This window comes from Cynocephalus volans, chromosome X (genome assembly GCF_027409185.1).
Source record: "Cynocephalus volans isolate mCynVol1 chromosome X, mCynVol1.pri, whole genome shotgun sequence".
Lineage (NCBI taxonomy): Eukaryota > Metazoa > Chordata > Mammalia > Dermoptera > Cynocephalidae > Cynocephalus > Cynocephalus volans.
In genome coordinates, this window is record NC_084478.1 from 176,966,547 (window position 1) to 176,990,174 (window position 23,628).

The following is a 23,628-nucleotide window of genomic DNA, read 5'->3' on the forward strand; positions in this document are numbered from 1 at the left end:
TGTGGCATGTTCTGCATTTTTAGTGCTTGCTTAAACAGGGGCAAGCCAAAATTCAGGGGCCTTTGGGGAGGAGAGAAGCCTGCCTAATGTTTGGTCAAGGCAAAGGAGAGGGTAAGGAATAGACAATTGTGGACACTTGGTCATCCTCCAGACAATAACCCATCCTGGGTTTTTGGACTAAGACTCTCAAGGAACAAGGGGAAGCATAGCTGGTAGAAGCAGCAGGCTCACCTATGTATATTTCCTTGTGGATTTCTGCCACCTTCCAAAACACAGTAGTCCAAACCGTCTTCCCCAGCACACCATCTCTTGGCAAAAAGAACCAAATAAACAAAACAAATTAATTAATGCACAAATTCTGCATCTCCCACTGTGTTCTCATCTCAGAAAAATGGCGTCACCATTCACTCAGACTCTCACCCAGGGAAGTGGAAGAAGATATGTTTGGGGAATGTTAAGTGTAGTATTACTATGCGACATGTAAGAAGGAAGGTCCAGGAGGCAGAGACATAGACAAGTGGGACTGGAACTTAGGGGCGAGGTCTGGACTGGATATAGACATTTGGGAGTCCTCTGTTACGTCAGTGGCAACTGAAGCCATGGGAATGGGTAATGTTGGGAGCACACATAAAGTGAGAAGAGAAGACATAGAGGTTGGAACCCTAAAGGAGCACCCATATTATGATGTCAACCAAAGTAAACCACCTGGCTGAGATAAAAAACAAAGAGGATTCATTTGAGAGCCAGGAGGTATAAGTTCAAGAAGTCTTGGACATGTGCTCCAAGACAAAAGAGGGTCAGGGTATTTACAGTATAAAGACTTTGAAAAGGAGGGGGCAGTTACACAAGTTGTGGCTAGTACTAGTATATGTCAAACAGTAGTGTCCGTAAGGGTGGACTTTAGGCAGGGACCTTCCAGTTCAGTAGGAAGTATCAGAAAATAGTGATCAGTAGATTCGTGGCAGTTGTTTATCCAGGAAGTCATAACCTTTGTGATGTGGCTGAGTGAAAAGTTTCAGAGTGTTCTCAGTCAGGACATGCCTGAAGCTCAAGCTGAGATGGTATCTGGGCTCCATTTTAGGTGCCTTGAGTAGGTTGATGTCACTTTTCCTTGTCAATAGGTAGGGTGGAACAAGAGGAGTCTGTCAAAGAGATAGTGAGGAATTGCCAGAGAAGTAGGAGGCCAACCAGTGTGCTGCGGTGGAAGAAAAAAGAGAGGGAATGGCCAACTGTACAAGTTAACTGGACTTAGCTGCAAGAATGTCTAGAGGAACATGATCCCCAGAGTGATCTGTGTGATAAAGCAGCCTGCATACATACCCCCCCACACCAGTAGTTCGTTATCACCTATGACAAGTACAGAAATTGAGAGTATTTATAAATGTTTATAATCTTCGACATTGCTAGGACATCCGAGCCTGTCATCAGTAGACTTGTCTTGCTGAACAGGGTAGAGACAAGCTCGGTTGTTGTGGTAAGTCACATGGTGTGGGGGCTGCACCATAAGACCACATGTTGGTCCAGACAGATGAGGGAAGGGAGGTAATTGAGCACAGTTTGAGAAGCACTAACAGCTTCTGTGTAATGTTGATGGTGAAAAGGGAATGGAAAAGTGACAAGAGTGAACGTACACAGCTCTTTCTAAGGAGTTTGGCTGTTGGAAGGGAAGTGTCTGGGGCGAGGTGGGGGTACTGAAGTTGGAAGAGACTTTTTCGTTTGTGTTAACAAAAGAGGACCACAGGGTCCACTGAAGAGAACAGGGAGATTTTATTTTCCATAAAGAAGCAATGTTCAGATCTGGGAGCACAGACCTCTCTCTGCAGGACTGAAGATAAGTACTCTGCTGGACAAAGGAGGAAGGCTGGTATTTATGCCTTCAATATCAGGTTCACATGCATATTCAGTAAGCTTAGGGGAATGCTATGAATATTTATGGAGACACCATGTACATGCATGGTGAGTGAACATATATGTAATTATAGGGCATAAGGTGTGTTACTGCACAGGCTCCATAGACTGGTCACGTCTGGTTTTGTTGTATCCTTTCTTATTGGAGAAGAGGGGTGAGAATGTCTGGAATTTGTTTTCTAATTGGAGCCACAGTGGGTCCTCAAGAAAGAGAAGGAGGGGGTGGATAGTTGGTGCCAGGTGGACTTGTTGAATGTCAATATAGAACTCCCAGCTATAGCTATTTGGCTTTATCTTTTCAAGCTGCCCTTGCTTAGTTACAGAAAAGAAAACTTTCTAACAGACAGTCGTTTACCCTGTGTCTGACCTTTCCCTCTCTGTGGCCATTTGGTTCTGTTAAGCAATTTAAATGTTTCTTTTAACCACAGTGAGTCAACTTTGTCTGTCCTTTGGGGTAAATTCCTGTAATTGTTTTATTTTTTATTTTAATTTTTTTTTTTTTTTTTGACGGTAAGGGGATTCGGCACCACGCTCAGCCAGTGAGCGCACCGGCCATCCCCATATGGGATCCGAACCCGCGGCCTCGGCGCTCCCAGCGCCGCACTCTCCCGAGTGAGCCACGGGGCCCGCCGTCTGTAGCTGTTTTAAGCAAGACGTTTAAGCGTTGCGCTCTCGCCGCTGCTTCCATTCCACCCTCATCCGTAGACTTAAGGGCGCTATAAGTGTAGCGGCCGTCACGTGATGAGGTTGCGCCATGGTGGGGTCGAAGTTCCATCCTCACTGTTATTAGCTGCAAGCAGAGCCTCACCTCAACTTGTTCATCTGTGGAAAAGGGATGCAAATGCCACTGCTTTGCGATAACAGCACTGACTGCTTCACAGTAAAGATGACGCGGCAGTCCCCGCGGTGAAAACAAAGCGGCCACACCACCACGTGTGTGCCTGCGCGCGTATTCGCCCGGCTTGTGCTCGCTTAGCTCGGCGTGCAGCCGTGGTGAGTGCGCCTGCGCGCGCCGCCATTTCCTGCGCTCGCGGGCTCGGGCCGCGGTGCCTGCCGGGAAGTGAGACCGTCAATAGAGAAAATGGCTGGCCCGAGCGAGCTCGGCCTTGGCAGGGCTGCTTCTGCGGCATTTCACGCGCCGGCCGGCAGGTGGCACGCGAGGACCACAAATGGGCCCGGGCCTCTTCTCTTGGCCCCGCCTTTGAAACTTAGGGTTTTCATAGCCTTTCCCTCTCTCTGGACCCACAGCCCGTTTGGGAATCTCCAGAGCGCGTCGGGCCCCTCCGTCTACCTCGCTAGCGGGCTCGGTGCCTGACTGCGTACACAGGTCTTCCTGAGGCACCGTGGCCTGGGGAGAAGACTGGACGGCTTAGGTCTTTTTAGAGGGGGAAGATGGGCTGGAGGTGGGGAAGGACTTGGAGAAAGAAGAGGTGGCACAGGGAGGAGAACAGTAATCCTAGTGTGTTTCCAGCTAGGAGACTTTGTCTTTCGACATCTCATTGAAGTTATCAGGAGTACTTCGCCTTTGTCTGTGGGCTGTGCCTGGCTCCTCTCTAACCCAGCCCCTCCACGTCCGTGGGAGGTGACAGCCAGCTGCCGTGGGTGAGCGAGGCCTAGTCCATGGCACTCACTTCATAAGGATGTCCATTCTTCCTCAGTGACTCGGCTGATCGTGAGGAGAAGAATGTGGCCACCAAGGTCGGGGAGGCCTGGCAGGAAAGGCCTGGGGAACCCAGAGGTAGCCAAGAAGACCTAGCTGTACCCACTCAGCAACCTGCAGATCCCAGCACCCCAGAGCAGCGGAGCAGCCCCAATGGACCTGAGCAACTCATCGACCTGGAATGCTGTGCTGGCAGGTAAGGTTCGAGCCGCACTGGGCTTCTGCCTGCCAGAGCCAGCAGTTTTGTCAGGGGCCACAGTCCAGGACAGACACACACTAGGCATGCCAGTTATCCTCTGCAGGTGCGAGTGGCTAGGAGCCAGAGAGAAGCAGATCAGAAGTGAGCACAGCAGGGATAGATCTCTGTGGTTTCAGCTTCAAGCCGTAGCGTGAAATCTGTTAGACCAAGTCTGGCACAGAGAAGGTGCTCAGAGAACCATGTTATCTGACAGCCAGTTGGAACTGGAAAACCTGGGTTGAGGGAGGGATATGGGATGCTTTTGCCTTCATGGAGATGGAAAGTCTCTGAGGAAGGTGTGCCCTGATGTGGATGGAATTCACGGGCAGAAATAAAGGTTACTGTTGGATGAGCTCTTCCATTGCCACCACCGCCAGGTGGGCCGTGCAGGGGCAGCATTTTTGGCAATAACTCACCTCCACAATGGTCGCCTAGGGTTGTGAAGTGGTTGCAAGAGGCCGGCAGCAGTGGCTTGAGGAAATTCGCTATGAGTTTCCTGAGAAAAGCCAAGGACCAAGGAGGAACAGAGCAGTAGGGGACAGACAGTGCTAGCCCCTTGATGTACTTCCCTGTGAGCAGCTCAGGTCTCCCAGAGTGGTAGTTTTTTGGCTCCTGGTCTCTAGAGCAGTACCTGTCAACACCAAATCACAATGCTCGCAGTAGCTGTGAGAACTTTCCAATTTTAACAACCTAGGTAACTTGTAGAATACTTTTCCACATTTGAAAATGATTGAGTTTTTACAATCAATCTAGCAGGAGATTATACACCATTCTAAAACATTCTGTCAATTCTCATTTCCAAAAATCCATGGAAAGTTGGAGTTGTTGGATCAGATGGAGTGTGGTCTCTGGAAGGGCTTCTTAGCTCTCTGTGTGAGCAGGACATAGAAGGCAGGAAAGAATGTCATGATTTGATGACATTGTCTCCATTCCTGGCAGATGAACTTTTTATTTCTATCTCTGTAATAGAATTTTCTGGCTCCCACATCTAGCTTTGGTCCCTAGGAACCCATCTGTTGATTCCTACACCAGCAGGATGGGTAGTAGAAGCTTCTGATCTGAAGCAGGGCTTGCCTTGTTCTCAAGATTTCCTTATTTTGGGTGCTTTGTGGCTATTTTCCTGTCCCCTTACCTGATTTTGACCCACTGCCTTGCTCTGACATCTGGCCACTGTATATATCTCGGTTCCAAATCATTTCCTTGATCAGCTCCCAGTGTTGCCTCCGCCAGTCAAGTATTCTAGCTCTGCCATCACCCTCCCACACAGTTCATTGCTTTGATTTGGTGGCTCCAGTAATAGGGAAAGTAGAGAGCTGTTCTAGCTTCATCTTACTGAAGAACTCAGCAAAGAAGGCGTTTTCTGACCTATTGTATTCCTAAGCCTGGCTCAGGTCTCTCAAACATGACAGATGGGATGCATGCCAGCAGTTGGCTTTGGTGTCCCTCTGGTCCTTTTCTGTGTGAGGCCACAGGCCTTTCCTTTATCACCTCCTGGAGCCACACTCAATGAGGTTGAAGGAAGGCTTGCTTTCCTTTTGGGAGCTCTCTTTGCTTCGCAGAGATATTTCCCTAAAGCGACCATGAATTTGGGAATAACCAATCTTATGAGGGATGTACTGTTATTATCTCCATTCTACAGATGAGAAACTGAGGCAGGTGGAGTTTAAGTACTTTGCTGACAGTTATGCAGCCAGGAAGTGGCCTAACAGGCATTAGAACCCAGACATTCAGAACCCCAAACCTATGCTGTTAATCACTGCGATATGCATACTGCTTCTGCATTTGTGATAAGCCCAGAAAAGAAAGAAACTGGGTGCTCTGATGGGGAGGAGCCAGGGCAGAGGGTGTTGTAGCTAGCCTGTCAGGGGAAGATTTTCTGTTGACCCCGAAACACCTGGAGGAGCCTGCCTTGCAGAGAACCTGGGAAGGAGCAATGTGGGCGAGGAAGAGGGGGAGGAGGGCCTGAAAGAGGGTACGAGGTGAGGTGAGCAGGGACAGGAGTGGTGCTTCATAGGATTTTGTAAGAGCAGAGACCATTGAGAGGGAGGCGGGATTTTACTCTACGAAAGATGAGGAGCATTGGAATCCTGAGGGGATCCCCATGGGATTTGTTTTTTACCTTGCCCCTTCAGTTCTGCAGGACGGGTCACAGGTTACCAGACACTTGCTAGTTGTTTCCCTCTTGTAATCAATCCTCTTTCTTGCTCTTTGGCTTTGCATTTTATCTCCCATCTGTCTGTCTAGGCTCCCATGGGGCTTCCTCTCCCATCCAGTCTATCTTCAGTCTCCATGGTGCATTTCTGTGTTATAGGGTGATGTAGGAATAGGCACAGGGTGACTGGGTGCTTTGAGGCAGGGTGTCTCACACAGCTGGTGGTGGGAGGGCAGGCCCTCCCAGGAGGGCTTCCCAGAGGAAGAGGTGATGCTATCTTTAATGGAGTGCAAGAGCCTGGCATGTCCAGGGGAATTCCGTGCTGAATAGCACAGCTTGAGCTGTGGTTGCACATAGTGTAGTTTGAGACTATGAGGCAGGAGAGCTAGGCAGGCACTACATCATGAGAGTTCTTCCCCCTCCCCACTGTAAAACTAGTTGAGGTTTTGGGCACTGGATTCTCTGGCAAGGTGGTGATACCCCAGGACCTGGGCTAGAATGAAGCAGCTATATACAGAGTGCAGTCTGAGTGGCAGCATGTTGGAGAGAAGCCAAAATCAGTCCCAGGCAGTGTACACCTGCAGCACTAGCCCCCGACCCCTGGTGGGGGATGGAGACAGACGTTAGTTGGAAGGCACCTGACACCTGTCAGTTTCCTGCCTCTGCTAGTGGCAGGTGCCTTCCAGAATGAGGCGTTTCTAATTTTCCTTCTTATCAACACCTAAACCCATTTGGCCTCCTGCCCCTCCGCCTTGGAGAGTTCTCTGCAGGATGGGGGCAGGGGTTGCTAACCCTAGTAAGGGACACTCCCATCCAGTGAAGAGGTGAGCTGGGCTGTATCTTCCCCTTCTGCTCTCTCCTGATTGTCACATGCTTGGTAGCTCCACAACTCCACTCTAAGTGAGGGACTCACAAAGGCCAAGGCCAAGACTGCAGTCAGAAGTTCTGAATGGAGAGTGGAAAGTCGGGGCCATGGTGTGACCTGGGCCATGCCTTAACCCACCTAGCCTTGGTTTTTTCATTTGTGAAGAAGTTCTATTTGTTGGTCTCTGAAGAGCCTTCACACACAAGAGCTCAGTGATTTATAAGCTTTCAAAAACACCAGCATTCTTTTAAACCCCTTGATGTGCAGTCTCAAGGTTAGCCCCAGCAAACCCTGTTTGACCCTGGAAGATGTCAGTTCTTGGTATTGACACACTCCCCTGCTGTCCATTTCTTTCAGGGCGAGAAGCCCTTCAAGCTGCACGGTCACTGTTGCCGTCACTGCTGCTTCTGAGCATCCTCACATTTATATTCCAGCCCCCCCAAGTGAATTGGACTCCAGTTCGACCATGTAAGAAGGGATACCTAGCAATCTGGGAGATGTTCTCAGGGCATGAGGGGTTCCCCATTTCCTCCTTGGAGGTAAAGGACTCAACTTTAGTTCCATGTCGCTTCCCCTCTAGTGCCTCCCCCAATTCCCAGCAGCACATTGGCCAAGGGGCCACATGGTGTAGTCTTAGTTCCCTGATATCAACTCCTATTTGCGGGCTTGAGCATGGTCCCATGACACCCACATCCCCTTCTACCTCTCCAGTAAGAAGCTAAGGTGGCACTTCCTGTGCTGTTAGTGGATGTTGGTATGCAGCCAGCAGCTGGGCTCTGCCATCTGTGGAACATACCTGGGAAGGTGCCTCTTAGAGTGCAGGAAGGGGTGACATTTCAGGAAAGCCACTAAGTAAGGTATGCGTGTTGAAGCGGGATCAGAGACAGGCCCTGTTGCCATCCGGCCAGCAGGCTGGAGTGTGCAACATGGCAGTGGGGGCCACCTTCAGGACCACGCTAAGCCCAGCATGAGGCCAGACCTTGTTTCCAGTGCTGCCAGGGGCCTGTCCAGGATAAGGTGACTTCTAGGCCTCTGGAACTCCAGGAGTGAGAATTTGAGATAGAGATTTTTCACCTGGTGAAAGCACTGGGTGGCAAGGACCAACAGTCTAGCACTAAGGCTTTGAGGATGTCTTGGTCGTGGGTAGAGGGGAAAGAAGGTGTAGCTAGAGAGGAGGGGTGGGAAGGCCACTGGGCTGAAGAGCAGAAGCCCAGAACCCTAGGGAGAGTGTGGTGACATTAAGGTCTGCCTGAAAGAGGATGGTACATTGCCACCGCTTGCAGGGAGTCTCCTTCTAGGGCTCTCATTCTAAACACAGGCTGAACCCCTGGGCTGGGATTTTAGCTCAAGCACGCAACAGTGTTAGCAGACCAGCAACCCCTTCCTGCTGCTGCCCTTGGAGCCTGGGCCTTCCCATGAGCTCCTTCACTTACTTCAAGCCACCTGGGGTTCCCCCAGCCCTGGACCCCTCCTGTGGATCAGGCTCAGTCTCTTGGAATCTTATGGTATATTTCTTTCTGTTCTGCTATTCTCCTTCTACAGCAAAGGGATTCTCTTCGTGAAGGAGTACATGAATGCTAGCGAACTGTCTTCTGGGAAGCTGGCATCTTCACGCTATGGCAGGTAAAAGCAAGTCCTGGATCCTTCCATGTCATGGCCTTCTCCTCATGTCAGGTCCCATGTTGTCCTATTTCTGCATCCCCTGTGCCTCGTCCAGGGCGTGGCCCAGAGTAGCTTCTGGGTAATCAGTTGGATGAGTTAGGTAGAACACTTTACTGGGTGTCTTTACAGTTAATTGCTCCTGCAGCCCATTCCCAGTGCCGTCCTTTCTGCCTGTCTTTGTTGATTGCTTTTGTTAAATCCTTAGATCATCTGTTCTTACAGAGCTGATAGGGTTCTAAGGAACCGTCTAGTTAGTCCCACGCCACCCCAGATCCCAAGGCTTCTCTCCTCACTCCTGTGCTCTTTCTGTCATGCCAGCCTGCCCGATTTGAACTCGTGTGTGACTGCAGTTCCTGATCTATGTGTGTAACTTTTCACTGGTCATCTCATCCTCTGCTTGCTTCCTGGTGCTGTATGGAAGGGTACCTCCATGTCACCTCAGTGCGCTACCGCCTACCCACACTGAGGTGGGGGTCCCTTAGGGGATTTTTTTTTTTATGACATGTCATCCCATTGCTGGGGCAATGATTTTAGTAATAGAGAGGAATTTCCTGGCCTTATTTCAGGATTGGGCCTCTCGGGCTTCCAGATGGGCTTTCGCTGGTGCTGTGGAATGACGAACATGGTTCAAGTTCAAGCCCCAGTTCAGCCTCCACTGGTTGGGTCATTTTGGGCAAGATGCTCAGTCTTTCTGAGCCTCGGTTTCCTCATCAGTAACCTCTTAGGGTGGTTTTTCTCAACAGCTTTATTGAGGTATAATTCACCTGTTAGAGTGTGTAATCCAGTTTTGGGTTTTGTTTTTTTTTTTTGGTATATTCACAGAGTTGTGCAACCATCACCATTATCCAATTCCAGACATTTTTATCACCCCCAAAATAAACCCCAGACCCATCAGCAAACCACCCATACCACCCCACCCCAGCCCCTGGCAGCCACTCATCTATTTTCTGTTCTCTAGCTTTGTTCAGGGAGGTTTTGAGATTAGAAATAATGTATGTGAAACCTCTGGCACACCCATAGGAGCTAGTCCTTGCCTTTCTGCGAGTCACTTGACTGAATTGTGTTCATATCCTGGTTTTTCTTCTCCCAGTCCCATCACTCCATTAAATTTAATTCTTAGACTTTGACAATTAAATTTATTTTAAAATTGAATTTAACATTAGTCGAAATGTTGTGTCTTATGAAAAACCAGTGGACTTTTTTTTTCACCCCTTATTCCAAGTGTGACCTTAGGCAGGTCATGTAACCTGTGGGCAGGAGTTTTCCTGACTATCTCGTGGGGCCACTACTTGGATCCCAGGAGAAAAGCAACTTCACTAATGGCTGGCCCAGGACTTACAGCTACCTAGTCACCCTTCCCTGGCAATATTTTTTTAGCCATCAGTTTTTATTATAAAAGGCAATATTACTGAAAATGAAGGTACAAAAAGGAAATAATACTCATCACACTCCTAATTTCACCCTGTAACTCAAGCACAAGTATTATGTTGGAACATTTCCATCTTTTTTTCGCATCCCCAATGTCTAATTTCTGCTGTGAGTGGTCAGTGGAACTGAGGGTCCTCCCAGTCTACACAGAATCCCAACCACTTCACGCTTGTCATATCCCTCAGCACGATGGGTCTTCTTTGCCCCACCCCCCCATGGAAAGGCTCTTCTCCAAGAGCATTATGCTGTGTTGGCATCAGCCCCTATGGCACCAGGTGCCACTCAGGGTCATGGGTGATGGCTGGCAGTGTAGAATTGTATCTCAAGTTTTGGCCACAGGGCTCATCAGAAAAGTGTCCCCCACGCATGACTGGGGTAGTGATCTGGCTCCCATCTTCTGCTTTCCTCTCTCCCATCAAACTCCCTGCAGTGTCAGCAGCACTGAGGACTTGTTTGACATGGAGAAAAAAAATCCATATGACAGCACTCCATACTCTGAGAGGTACGTACTTTCTTACCAGGGATCTCACAGTTCTACAGAGGAGAAACACCTGGGGAAGATTTCCATGCCAAGTCTGTTTGCTTTTATCTCCTGCTTTGTAGCTGCCAATCTGTTGCAGATCTGTTATATGGTACAGGACACTATGTAGGATGGCGATTCCTTTATTGGGATGTCACGCTTATGGCAGCTAAAGCTTTTGAGCCCTGCTAAGGCCAGAGGGTGTACACAAAAGGCTACTGAAAAGAAAAGTGGTGGTATCTGAAAGCCCAGGGGGCTTATGTCAGCAGGAGAGGCCCTGTGGATTAGAACCTAACTGATCACTTAACTTGCAAATATAACCAGAAGTAAAAAGAAAAAACAACTACAAAAGAGAGTGGTGAGTGGAAAATGAAGAAAATTGGACTGCTGTCATCAAAAGCCAGAAAAGAGGCACAGAAGTGAATGCACAGTGTGGAGCCATGAATTGAATGAAGGGGCAAAGAGCAGCTCATTCAGTGCTTGTGAAAGCTGTCACTATATGACAGCACAGTCACAGGGATGGTCTTAATGATAAAGAAGTCCTATTTTAGAATTCTTGAACTAGGAGAGAAAAGAGTCTTAGAGATTGAATTCACTCAGGTTACACTGAAGGAAACAGGACTGGATAGAATACGTAATATGCCTTAAGTGAGTCAGTGGCAGAGCCAGGACTAAAACCCAGAGCCCTGACTATTCCCAGATTAAGGAAGCTTTTACTTTGCCATTTGGCTTCTCATGTGCTGAGAGATCTCAATTTCTGTGGATGACATTCAGAGGCCAAGGCTCAATTAGGGAGAAAAAGGAAGTGAGAGAGTTAAGATGAATGGAATTCTACCAGGCCCCAAAGGCAAACAGGTATAGGGGCAGGTGAGCAGCTGGAGGCTAAGAAGTCCCCTCCATTATGGTTGAAGAAGCAGCCAGATACCTGGATCCTGGGCAGCCATAAATCACCTGATGAGTCACATCACCAGGTGAAGTCTTAGCAGAGAAAGGCAGATTTATCAGAAACCTGAGAGTTACCCAGTTATGGAGGAGCAAATGAAATGAGGCATCCACTTCTAGTAGTATGGCAGAACCTGGGGACCTCCCTCCCCACTGCACAGCTACTACATCCAGAATCAAACATTACTTGTTGCTTTGCCCCCCATGGATCTGTCACCTCACTTCCCCTGGGTGACAGAGCCACAAAGAATTACTCAAAGCTCATCTCTTCTGAGCAGTGAGAAGCCTCAAAGTGGTTAACTTCCCCAGAACCCTCAAACGAGAGGCATTCCTTCCTTGGGAATTAACCTCGAATTGGGGTTTTCTTCCTGCATTTATTCTTTAGCCCAGGAAGTTACAGTAAGAGACATAGGTGGGGTTAAAGTTTTAGCAAGTTTAACAATAGAAGCTGGTAACATTCAGTAAAGACAAGTCAGATGACATTGCATTAAGGCAATTAAGCGGTCCACCAACAAAAGCTTGATCTTAGCAAGCATTCCTTCTTACAGCAATTTCCCAGTATTTTTACATATCAATCAGTAACTTGTCTGTCTTTGAGCCAGCAGCCTTGCTGTGTTAGAATTCTTTATCTTACACCAGAGACTTTATAGCCTGAGGAAAATTTCTTGTCCTTTGCAAGGTCAATATTTGAAACTGCAAGGCTTTGGAAAACCAGGCCCTGTGAAGTACATTTGCTTTATGGTGTATTCCACATCATTACTGATCAATTGGTGGGCTTGGGGGAAGGAAGGGGACTTTCCAAGGATAAGCCCACTCACTTGTGCACACACATGCACAAACACACATGTGCATGCACAAAGAATAACTATGAGCTGAAACCGGTGGTAGTAAAATACATGGGAGGAACAGTACACACCAAGGGCAGTAGCTGTTAGCAACACTGCTGTCCACAGAGTGAGCTCTGAGCTGGCAGCAGGATGGTGGAACCAAACCCAAGATGCCCATGGTAACTCTGGGCCCTTGAAGGGGCTAAAGTAGCTTCAGGTTGGTAGCGCCACCCCTGGCTTCTGTCAGAAGCAGACCCAAATCTCTGCAAGAAAGCACCCCCAATTTCAACCTGTAGATGAGAGCAAGCAGGCACTTTCAGCAGCGCCTGTCTGAGGAGGAAAAGCAGAGTGACTATCAGGAACAAAAGCAGGATCCTGGAACTGGGAAGATACTTGAGTTAGAAGTCAGTATCTAGAACTTCGGCATGAGATCTGAACAAGTTCTGTAGACAGACTAATGGCAGGGTGGGTACAAGAGTGTAGGAGCTTGGGGCATGGAGAGAAGAGCCATCAAGACAGCGGGCCAGGTAGGGCATACAGTGACATGTCTCCTGCAGGAAAAGGCTTTGGTCTTGCTCTGGAAGGGAGCAGACCCCAACAGGTATGCTAGGCAGAGGAGCAGGGAGACACAAGCTGTCTGGAATAGGGTCATATCAGGGTTCACACATACTAGTGAGTAGGGCAGAGGTACCTGACTGGGTTTTGGAAATAATGCCAAAGTCTATAGCTGACCGAGAAGTGGTCTAGCCCAGGGCTATGCTGCCAATTGCACACCACAGAAAGTGATGGCAGGCTGGGGATCTTAACAGCAAACCTAGGCCTGGCTGCATCACATCAGAGGTCTTTATGCCAGCCTGACCACCGGGTTCTTGTTTTTCATCTCACAGAATAAGTAAAGGGATCTGTACTTACTGCAACCGTGAGATCCGAGACTGTCCAAAGATTACCCTAGAACATCTTGGCATCTGCTGCCACGAATATTGCTTTAAGGTAAGGAAGAGGGGGCAGTGCTGCTGACAGCATCCTGTAGAGAATGTGGAAAAGGCTTGATCCTCATATATTGTTGTGTACAATCTCAGAGGCTTTGCAAAACGGGGAGCTCCCAAGTCCAAGAGAGTGAATGGGTGTTGGTGATTTCATGTGCTCAGTACTGTAGGGGACACAAAAGTGGTCTTCTGGGGAAAGAGTGTTGCCAGCAGAGGACCAAGTGCAGAGGCCCTAGGGCAGACACCCAGAGTGTTCTAACTCATGTGGCTACAGCGGCATGAGTGAGGGGGCAGGTGGTAGGAAAGAAAAAAATAGCTGTAGGCCTTAGAGAACACAGACTCTGTACTTTATTTGAAATGCAGTTGGAACCTACTAGAGGGTTTGAGTGGGAGAGTGACGAGATTCGATTCATGCTTTTCTAAGGAATTCCTCTCACTGCTAGGTGAAGAAGAGACTGTAGGGAGCAAGAATGGAAAAAGGGAGGCCAATTAAGAGGCTGTTGTAGTAGATCACACTAGAGAAAACAGTCACTTGATTGGGGAGTTGGCAGAGGTGATGGCAAGATGGTGGCTGGATTGGGAACACTGTTGGAAAATAGAGCTGACAGGTTGTGGGGTATGACAGAAGAAGAAAGTCAAAAGGAAATCCCAAGGTTCGGGGCCTAAGCCACTGGGTGAAAGAGTGGTGGTGCTGTTTACTGCAATGGGAAGGACTGAAGGGGAGTGGGTCCACATGTATTTAAGAGTGCAGGTGGAGAAAGGTGAAATCGAAGATGCCTCAGGCAGAGGCAAGTGGGGACGTCACATAGGCAGGTGGCTGTGGCTGTGTGAGTTTGGATTCCAGGGAAAGGCCAGGGCTGGGAGCCCTCTGGGCATATGTTTTCCCCAAGCCACAGGACCAGATGAGCTCTCCTAGAGTATGAGGAGATGGAATGGGGAGGACCGATGGCTGATCCCTGTGGCTTTTTATCATTTAGAGGCTGGGAAAGGAAGGGGGTCTACAATGGAGTCTGCGAAATAATGGAGAGTGTGGTGCCCCAGGAGCCAAGTGACATAGTTTCTCAAGAAGACTAAAGTGGTCACACTGCCACTGGTTGCTGAGAGGTCAAATAGGATGAAGACTGAGAATTGACCACCGAGTTTTGTACCATGGTGGTCATCGACGACCTCAGTAAGAGCAGTTTTGTTGGAGTGATGGGGACATGTAGAAATGGAGGCAGTGCATCTGGATGACTTGCTTGAGGGTTTGGCTTTGCAGGGGAGCAGAGTAGTCAGGCAGCAGGGAGGAAATACTGCAGCGTGTGTTTATAACGATGGGAATGACACAGTGGAGAGCAAACACTGATGATACAGGAGGAAGAGGAGTGAGTGGTAAGTGTATGTCCTTACGCAGGAGGGAGATGAGTACTAGTTAACACATGGCATGGACAGGAAAGGCCAGGTTTGTGGGTCACATACAGGGAACGTTCCAGGCTGGGTGGTGGAAGAATGAGGAATTTGTTTGGCAGTTGCTTCTGTTTTCGTGGTTAATACACAGCATGCTTCTTTGCTGCACATGAGAGGTGAGAAAGAGCATTGGACCTTTGAAGAGAAAAGGGGAAGGTATGCAATATTGTCTCAGAGAGTGGGAAGGTGGATAGACGAGAGAAATGGAGGCCGTGCGGTGCCCACTTGAGGAGAGTGCTTGTGAATTTCCACCAAGGTCTGGTTGGGGCCCAGGAATCTCGAGCGAGTTCCCTGGGGATGCTGAGGCTGGCAGTCTGCAGACTTCACTTAGAAGAGTGGCTGAGGTCAGGAGGGGCCCGGAACGTTGGAGGAAAGGAAGTAGAGGCTGGGGTGGTGGAGGTATCTTCCATCTGCATGAATCCAGAATTTCCTCAGGCTCAGTCAGGTGCAGTGGTGGAAAAGGATAGAGTAGGCCAGGTGCTAAAGTCACTGACAGAGGGCTGTGGCCTGCAGAGCTGCAGATGTTTACAATAAGAAGGGGGCAGAGGGGATAATTTGAAGGCCACTTGTGTTCTGTGGACTCCAAGTAGGATTATATTTTTCAACTTGAAGGTCCTTCTCTACATGGGCCACCTCACTGAACATTCCTAATAACCTTGAGAAGTACGTCTGCCAGTGTGCCCATTTTATAGCTGAGGAAATAGAGCCTGGGAGAGTTTCAGTAACTTGCCCAAGCTCACCTAGCTAATAAGTAATAGAGTCAGTGCTCAAACCCAGGCTGAATTCTGAAACCTGGGCCCCTAATCACTGTATGATCATTCTGCTAGCTAGTTTTTGTGGGGGTTTTATTGTTTGTTTTGTCTTGTTTGAAGTTTGGTTTTTGCCATTTTTTATCATCTGTTTGGCAGTCCAGGATGTGTCATCAGCCCAGTGTCTGCCTGCCCACCTTGCTCGGGTGCCCCCTTCCTGCCCCACTCATTCATGGTGCCTCATCGTGTGCATTGACCCCCAGCTTGCTTTCTCTTCCAGTGTGGCATTTGCAGTAAACCAATGGGTGATCTCCTGGATCAGATCTTCATTCACCGTGACACCATCCACTGTGGCAAATGTTATGAGAAGCTCTTCTAGGTGGGTGCTGACACCGCAAGGGACAAGCGGCCAAGAGACTTGTTAGGGAGAAGAAATGCGCCCTGATCTCTCCCTGAGTCTCAGCCCAGGACACTACTGTCTCTTTCAGCTTTTGTGTTCAGGAGGCCCTGAGTTCTCATGGCTCTATGCCTGTTGGTACTTTGAGATCTTAGGCGGCATGAACAAAGCCCCTCCCTGGGGACACTTCCAGATTGCAGGAGTTGGGATACTGGCTGAGCCTCTGTAGTTAGCCCCATTTTGCAAGAAGGAAATGAAGACTTAGAAGAGGTCTGGAGAAACACCTAGTTGGTTTATGGTAGAATCAGGACCTCATTCCAGCTCTTCCGGTTCAGGTTCAGAGCTTTCTGCTATAGTTCTTTGAACCACCTCCACTACTGCTCGCATGAGATCAGGACTAGATAGCCAAGGTGTTCAGTAAAACAAGCCTCTGGGCCACGTTGTCAGCACTGCCTGAGGACAGGTTTGCACACTCATAGCCAGTGGAATTGACCCCAGTGTCTGGGCACAGAGCAGAATATTTCTCTTGAAGGCCATCGGAATGGATAGCAACCAGGCTCTCCACCAGCTGCATGCTGGTCGCTTTCTCTCCAGAAGATGCACTGAGCTGAACTGTAACTCCTGATCACTAGAGCAGTCGCCCACCCCAAGGGCCTCTGGCTGATTGTTGGATTGGGTAATGAATTTCCAGTCTCATGGCTGTTTCTGTTTTCTTTTAGCTACCCCCAGGCTGATCAGAAGCTGATGACTCTCGGATAAGTTTGGCTGTCCCCAGTTGCTCCAAGTTGCTGGCTCCTCTTCCCTCACTTCCTCCCTCCCTGTTTGATTTCTTCATGCTTTCGCCCTTCTCAAGTTGAACATGCTTACATCCAGTATCGTATCTTAATCATGCTATGATAATTACATGTGTGTAGCTTCTTATAGCTTAGAAAGCACTTTACATCCACAACCTCATTTCAGCCTCAATCAAAGAGGATTGAACAAGAAATCCATCTTGGCTTTCCAAAGACAGACTGGCTTTGGAATGAGTTGAGGTGGCCTGGTATGTTAGGCATGGGAAGAAATGTGGGATCCAGCGTGTCCTGACTCCCTTGAGGCTTCTGAGGGGCCAAGTTGAAGACTGTGGACGATCCCTGGTGGGTAAATTGCAGGCATTGAATGCTAGGGATTGGCATAGGCTAATTTTTAGCTTTTCTGTTTGCCATATATATATATATATATATTTTTAAATTTCCATATAGTTTTTAAAGTTATTTAGTTACTTTCGATTGAGTTATATAGTAGATTTAATTACTTCCTCCCACCCACTTTCCACTTTCACTATATTTGAGTTTTTCCCTGCAGGTATGTGGGCATGCATTGAAAGTTTACACAATTAGGTTTAAATTTGATCAGATATGATTTTAGGAGGCTGCTGACCAAAGGGATATCTGTGTCTGTTTGAATCTTGCTAGCCGATTAATACCTTTGCCCTCAATTCTGCTCCCTGCACTTTACATAGAAATTCTCTCAAGTACGTTTCAGGATGTATAGATTGTAGCAGGATTAAGAAGGGCGAAAAGCAGCTAACATTTCTTGAGCGCTTACCACATACCAGGCATTATCACAGAGTGACAGCATCAGTCTTCATCATAATCCTGGAAAGAGGGTATTCTTGTCCCCATTTTACAGATGGGGATATTGAGGCTCAGAGAGGTGGTCCTTGTCTTGTGCAGAACCCTGTGCAGAATCATTGTTGTCTCTCTCCAGAGCCCTGCTCCTCTCCAGGAGCAGTAACCACAATAGAAAGCATTGACATAGTGCTTAGTATGTGCCGAGTACTGTGGGAACGATACCTAATTACTACCAGGTAACACCGCCCGCCTTGGGCCTCCCCTTACAAAGAGGAAGGTATGAAATTGCATCTGGGCATCCTGGATCCCTCCATGAAATACTGCAGGGGCCAAACTGCCTCCTTTCCCTCTCCTCCCCCTTATGAGAAAACACCTCTAAACTGAGATTCTTACGGCTGGGAACAGATTTGACACACGAACCTTCCCAAATAGGAGCTTGTCAACCCAAGGAAAGCTAGAGTGGGCTAGCTGATCAGAGCTTTCTGTGACCTCCTATTTTCCAGTCCAGACTCTGTCTCAAACTATCAGCAACTACTGGGGCCCCAGAGAGGTGGAACATGGAAACCCACTGGCCAGCTGGGCAGACGCAGGCCTGTTCATGAAGTCGGCTGACACTGTGCTCAGGTTCAACTGGACTTTGCCACCTTTGGGTCCAGCTTTGCTTTGTGAGCTCCTTTAGAATAAGAACAGCCGTGGAATTTTTCTAATACAAAATGAGGGGCCTCTTCTCTTGATTTAATTATAAATGTCTCTCTGTTTCTCCAGTTTCTGAGCCCTATGCACATTGGCTTGTGGACTTGTCCTTCCTGCCAAATGATCAGAGAGGAACATTCCATTTATTTGTGTAGCTGTGCATCAGATTTACTCTGGAGGGGAAAAGTGGTCCAATGTGCTGTGTGCCCACACCAAATATGTGGGCATGGGACTTGGCACATGGTAGGCAAGTCCCAGCATGGGACTCGGCACATGGTAGGCACTAACACATAGGTGCTGAATGAAGGAGTGAGAGAGAAAGCAATCCATGCCTTTGGTGAGAGGGGCCATCCCTGAGTAGTAGTGAAGGCCCAGCTGATAGAACACAATGTGAAGAGGCCCAAGACAGGCTGGCTTCCCCACCTTCAAGGTATACTCTGCCTTTCAGAGTGTTAGAACCAACTTGCAGGGTACTGACAGAAATCTAAGATCAGTATTGATTCTGATCCAAAACAGCCTCTTTCATGTCAAAAGGCACAGAATTCTGCAGACTAGGGAAAAGGGATGGTTGCTTTACAGTTTTGCTTCCTTTTAACTTCCTTTTAACATTGTTCAATGTTCCTAATCATACTTGCTTAATCCACATCAATGTATACAATAATAATAAATGTTAAGATATTACACATGTCAGTGTTAAGGTTTCCTTTTTTAACTTGCTGTATTCAGCCGCGTGATTTCTTTTCTCCTATTACCTGAAGCTATTCTCTGTACAAAAGCAAGTAAGTACTTAATAGCAATATCTAGAAACTATGCATGCACAGGAAATTGGGATTCTGGACTTACCAAATCTTAATGAGGAATATTCTGTACCTTTGGGTCCATCCTACCCTTCATTATCATCACAGACAGATGGCCACCTAGTCCCCATTGCATACTTCCAGTGACCAGCAACTCAGTCCCTTATAAGCCCGTTCTTTTTATGGACAGCCTCAGTTTTAGAAAATGCTTTCTTCACTTGAGTTAAAATCTGTTTCTCTTTAATTGTTGCCCACTGGTGCTCCTGGATGCCAGTCCCTAAAATAGGTGAAGACACTTGTCAGATTCTTTCTCAGTTAATTCTTCTCCCATTTAAACACCCCTGGTCTCTTCAGCTCTTCCTTGACAGTATTTCTGAATACACATCTCTCAAAGGCCCTGCTCAAACGTGTCACCCAACACACACCAAACCCATTCCTCCAGATGTATACCAATAAGCAAGATGATAAGCAAGATGGTTTCATCTTGCTTATTAAAGCTGGTGCCCCAGGCTGTTCAAATCCTACCAAGTGAGCCATGCTTGCAAGTTTTGTATCATCTGAAAAATACAATCTGCATGTCATTCAAGTCTTGATCCAACCTGGGGACAAAAATGAGTGATCAGGAAGTCCAAAGATAGAAGACATCCAGAGCTCCTTCCACCACTGAGCAGGGACCTTCGGGCTGTTGAACTAGTGTCCCCGTAGCTACTTTCTCACCCCAGCCTCAGCCACCATCCTGGCTACAATGGTTACAATTGGGAAAGGAGGAAGCACTTTTACTAATTCAAGAAACAAGGATTACAACAACTCCTAACTAGGTATTTCTAGGACCATCAGTTGCTGATAGTGTGTGACACAAAGACCTAAAAGAAAACTAGGGTAGTGTCATTTGGAAAAGTCACTTAGGTTGAAAGTCAGGTTCCCACCAAGCAAGTTGATCCCAGTACTCACCCTTCTGTATTCCTACTTCTGCTCCCCGTGCTCCCTGCTCCAGGTCCATACCTGTGAGGGCCCCCACCTATGCATCCCATGTGGTGTCCTCTTGAGACTGCTCTTTGCTTATGAGTGTTTTTGGCCTGTGAATTAACTCCACAGAACATATTCCTCTTGTGAAGCTTCTCTGCGCAATATCCTCTCCCTGTGAAGGTCCCAAACCTGCCTCCAAATGCCTTCTGCTCATTGTTCCCTGCCTCTGAATGCCTTTTGCTCCAGCCCCTTGCACAGTGCACTCTCCGGACTCTGCTGGTGAGCTCCATCCTCACCATGGGCTCTGCCAGCAAGGCCATCTGCAAGGCCTTCCCTTGAATGCCCCTGCCTTAGTGTTCTTTGCTCAGTCTCACTAAAGCTTTGTTGATTTTGTTCCTTTCACATTGATTTTTTTCCCAATTGTTTCATTGATTTTTTCCCCTATATTCTCTACTCTCTGTTTCACTCTTTTTTTTTTCTGATTCATTATTACTATATGCTCGAATCATTATTTCCTCCCTTCTATTTGCTTCGGGTTTAATTCACTCTTGTTTTTCTAGTTCCTTAAGTTATAAAGTTAGGTTATTGATTTGAGATGGTTTTGAGTGTTTGCGTTTATAGCTACAGATTGTTCTGAGTACCTGTTTAGCTGCAGGTTGTATTTTCCTTTCTATTCACCTCAAAGATTTTCTAATTTCCCCTGTGGTTTCTTCTTTGACCCGCTGGTCATATGGGAGTATGTTGTTTAATGACAATTCCCCAAATTTCTTTCTGTTACTGATTAATTTTATTCCAGTGTGGCTGGAGAACATATTTTGCATGACTTCAATCCTTTTAAACTTAGGGAGGCTCATTGTATGGCCTTGGGTTTTGCTTTGAATATGCTCATAGCAGCTGCCTGTGAACAGCTGCCTTGGTGGGTTTCCACCTGTGATTGCTCCTCACCCTGCCCCCTGCCCTTGTAGCCTCTCTGAGTTATGCGTCCTGCTTGAGAATTGCCTCTGTGTCTGAAAGCCTGCTCCACAGTGCTCTTCACCTCCGAGGCCGACCATAAACTTTGCTCTGCATTTAAATGCTCTCTTTAAATGAATCTTCTCAGAACAACTTCTGCTTCTGCGAGCCAGTTGTCAGTGTGGTTCAACGTGGCATGCATAATGCTCTGCTGCCAGGTCACCTCCTTGTCATGCCCTTTGCCTGTGAGCTGCCTGAATCAACATCCTCTGCCTGCAGCGCCCTCTGCAGATCCCCTTGCTTCAATATCTCCTCCCATGAATGTCTTCTGCCCGTTGATTCCTTCTTTTGGTCAAAACCTTGATGTGCCAATTGGTCACTCAATTGCTCAGCAAGCATTTATTGGATATCTATCTTCTATCTGTAGGCTATATGTGGAGATCCCCTCTCAGTAAAGCAGACCCGGTCAGGTCCCTGTGGAGCTTACAGCGTAAGGGGAGAGAACACTAAACCAAACATTCCACAACTGAATACCACTGTGATAAGTGCTCTGGAGAAAACATACAGGTTGAGGGAAAAAACACTATAATGTAGTAACCTGCTCTGGGTTGGTTGGTCAGGGAAGCTTTTCCCAGGGAGATGAGACTTGGCTTTATTATGAGTTTGCTGAACAAAAGAAGGCTGGCTGTCTTCCAGCCCCGCTTTAACAGTGCCCTACACTCAGCCTCAGCCCCAAGGCAACTCGCTCATTCCTTCTGCAGTGTGCCAGGCTTTCCACAGGGCACAGTAAATACATCAATCAGAAAAACACACAACCTGTGGACTCACACAGTGACTGTCTCATGGGGGGAAAGACGAGGCAACAATCCCCTTTCATAGTAACTGCTAAAGGAGTACAGACAAGAGGTGTGTAACCTGGATTTGCAGGGTTAATGATGGTGTCCCAGAGGAGGTGACCTCTGAGCTGAAACCTGAAGGATGAAGAAGAATTATTTATTCATACATCAAATAATTTAAATATTTCCTGAGCACCCAACTGGGGGCCACACACTATGCTAGGCACTGGGGACACACCAGTGAAAAATCAAAGACCTTGCCCTCCTGGATAGTGGTGAGAGACAGGTACTAAACCCACATGCAAGTCATTGCTCTTTCCATTTTCTCTTGCACCCATTCTTTTCAGGCTCTCACCTCCAGCATGGTACTGAAAATGATACTGACAAGGTTCCCAGTGGCCTCCATGTTGCTAGACCCCATGCTCCATTCCCAGGCCATTTGACCAAGCAGCATCACTTGGCCTAGTGAGTCCTTCCCTTTGCTAGGTATCCCAGCCCATTCTGCCTTTCCTTCCACCTCAATGGCCATTCCTTCTCAACGTCCGTTGCTAGTTCTTTCTTATCACTCCATCCTCTTTACTTTAGAATACTCCAGGGCTCGGTCCTTGAACCCTTTTGCTTTTCTATATGCACTCATTGCCTTGCAACCCTCACCGGGGTCCAATTTTCAACAGACCAAGTATATGCTGCCTCCTCCTGGATTTGCAGCTGCTCCAGCTCACATCTTTCCCTTGAACTTCAGACTTGTGTTTCAACTTCCCACAGGGTATCTCCACCTGGGTGTCTAATCATCATCTCATACTCAACCTGCTCTGTGCATAGGCTTACCTGGCTCCATAAATGGCAGTTCCACCCTTTAGCTTGCATTGGCTTAAACCTAGAAATCATCTGTTCCTTCTGTCATGCTCCATTTCCAGTCCATCAGTGAATCCTGTCAACTCTCCCTGCAAAAAAGATCCAGAAGCTGACCATTTCTCCTTGCGCAGCATGAACACAGTGGCCATCATCCCTCGCGTGGACTATTGCAATGACTGAAGCAGTCTCCCACGTCTTTCCTTGCCCTCCCACCGCTGAGTGTACTTCAGCATGGCGGCAAGAGTGTAGAGTTTAACTCTCATGTCCCTCTTCTGCTCCACACCTGTCCCTGGCCCCCATCTCATTTGGATTGAAAGCCTAAGTCCTCACTGTGGCTTCCCAGGCCCTGCCCAGTCTGGCCCCCACCACCTTGCCTCTTTGCTCACACCATTGCAGACATTCTCTTGCCTTGGGGCTGTGCGCTGGCTGTCCCCTCTGTCTGGGATGCTCATCCCCCAGATACCTACATAGCTGTCTCCCTCACCTCCTTCCCAGCTCTGCTCAGATACTACCTTCTCCCTGAGACCTTCACAATCCCAGCACTTCTTGTACCTCCTTCCCTGCTTAATTGTTCTCTGTAGCACTTATCTTCTAACAGACTATATGTTCATTATTTAGTTTTATTGTTTGTCTTGAGATTACTTAAATGTAATCTCCATAAGAGAGTTTTTGTCTTTTTGCTCACTCATGTATTCCCAGTGCCTATAACAGTGCCCAGGACATAGTAGGTGCTCAATAAATATTTGTTGACTAAATGAATGTGTAAAATAAATGAGTTATTTCAGATAAATTCTGTAAAATTAAAAAGCAGAATGGGCTATAGCTGTGCCATCTAAATATGGTATCCACATGCCACACAAGGCTACCATTATTTACATATAAATTAATTAATTTAAATGTTTTTAAAATTCAGTTTCTCAGTCAAATTAGCCCCATTTCAAGTGCTCAGTAGCCACCTGTAGCTAGAGGCTACCATATTGGACAGCACAGGTCCAGAAAATTCCAATTCCCATTCCCACAGAAAGTTTTGGAAGGAAGAGTTTTCCAAGCAGAAGGGCCAGTAAGTACAGAGTTCTTGAGACTGTTAAGTGTCAGGTGTGTCAGAGTGGAACCAGTGTGATAACCAGTGGAACTAGA

General features: G+C 47.6%; 1 protein-coding gene across 1 annotated transcript in view; it reads left to right on the plus strand.

Annotated features, from left to right (window-relative positions):
• Positions 1-18,731, plus strand: part of ZNF185 (zinc finger protein 185 with LIM domain) — a 54,175-nt gene extending 35,444 nt beyond the window's left edge. Inside the window, exons 18-24 of the mRNA XM_063083270.1 lie at positions 3,567-3,764; positions 7,181-7,291; positions 8,366-8,446; positions 10,344-10,415; positions 13,090-13,192; positions 15,664-15,762; positions 16,500-18,731. Coding sequence (XP_062939340.1) covers positions 3,567-3,764; positions 7,181-7,291; positions 8,366-8,446; positions 10,344-10,415; positions 13,090-13,192; positions 15,664-15,762 — 664 coding nt within the window. The 3' untranslated portion in view covers positions 16,500-18,731. The remainder of the gene's footprint in view (positions 1-3,566; positions 3,765-7,180; positions 7,292-8,365; positions 8,447-10,343; positions 10,416-13,089; positions 13,193-15,663; positions 15,763-16,499) is intronic.
• Positions 18,732-23,628: the final 4,897 nt, after the last annotated feature.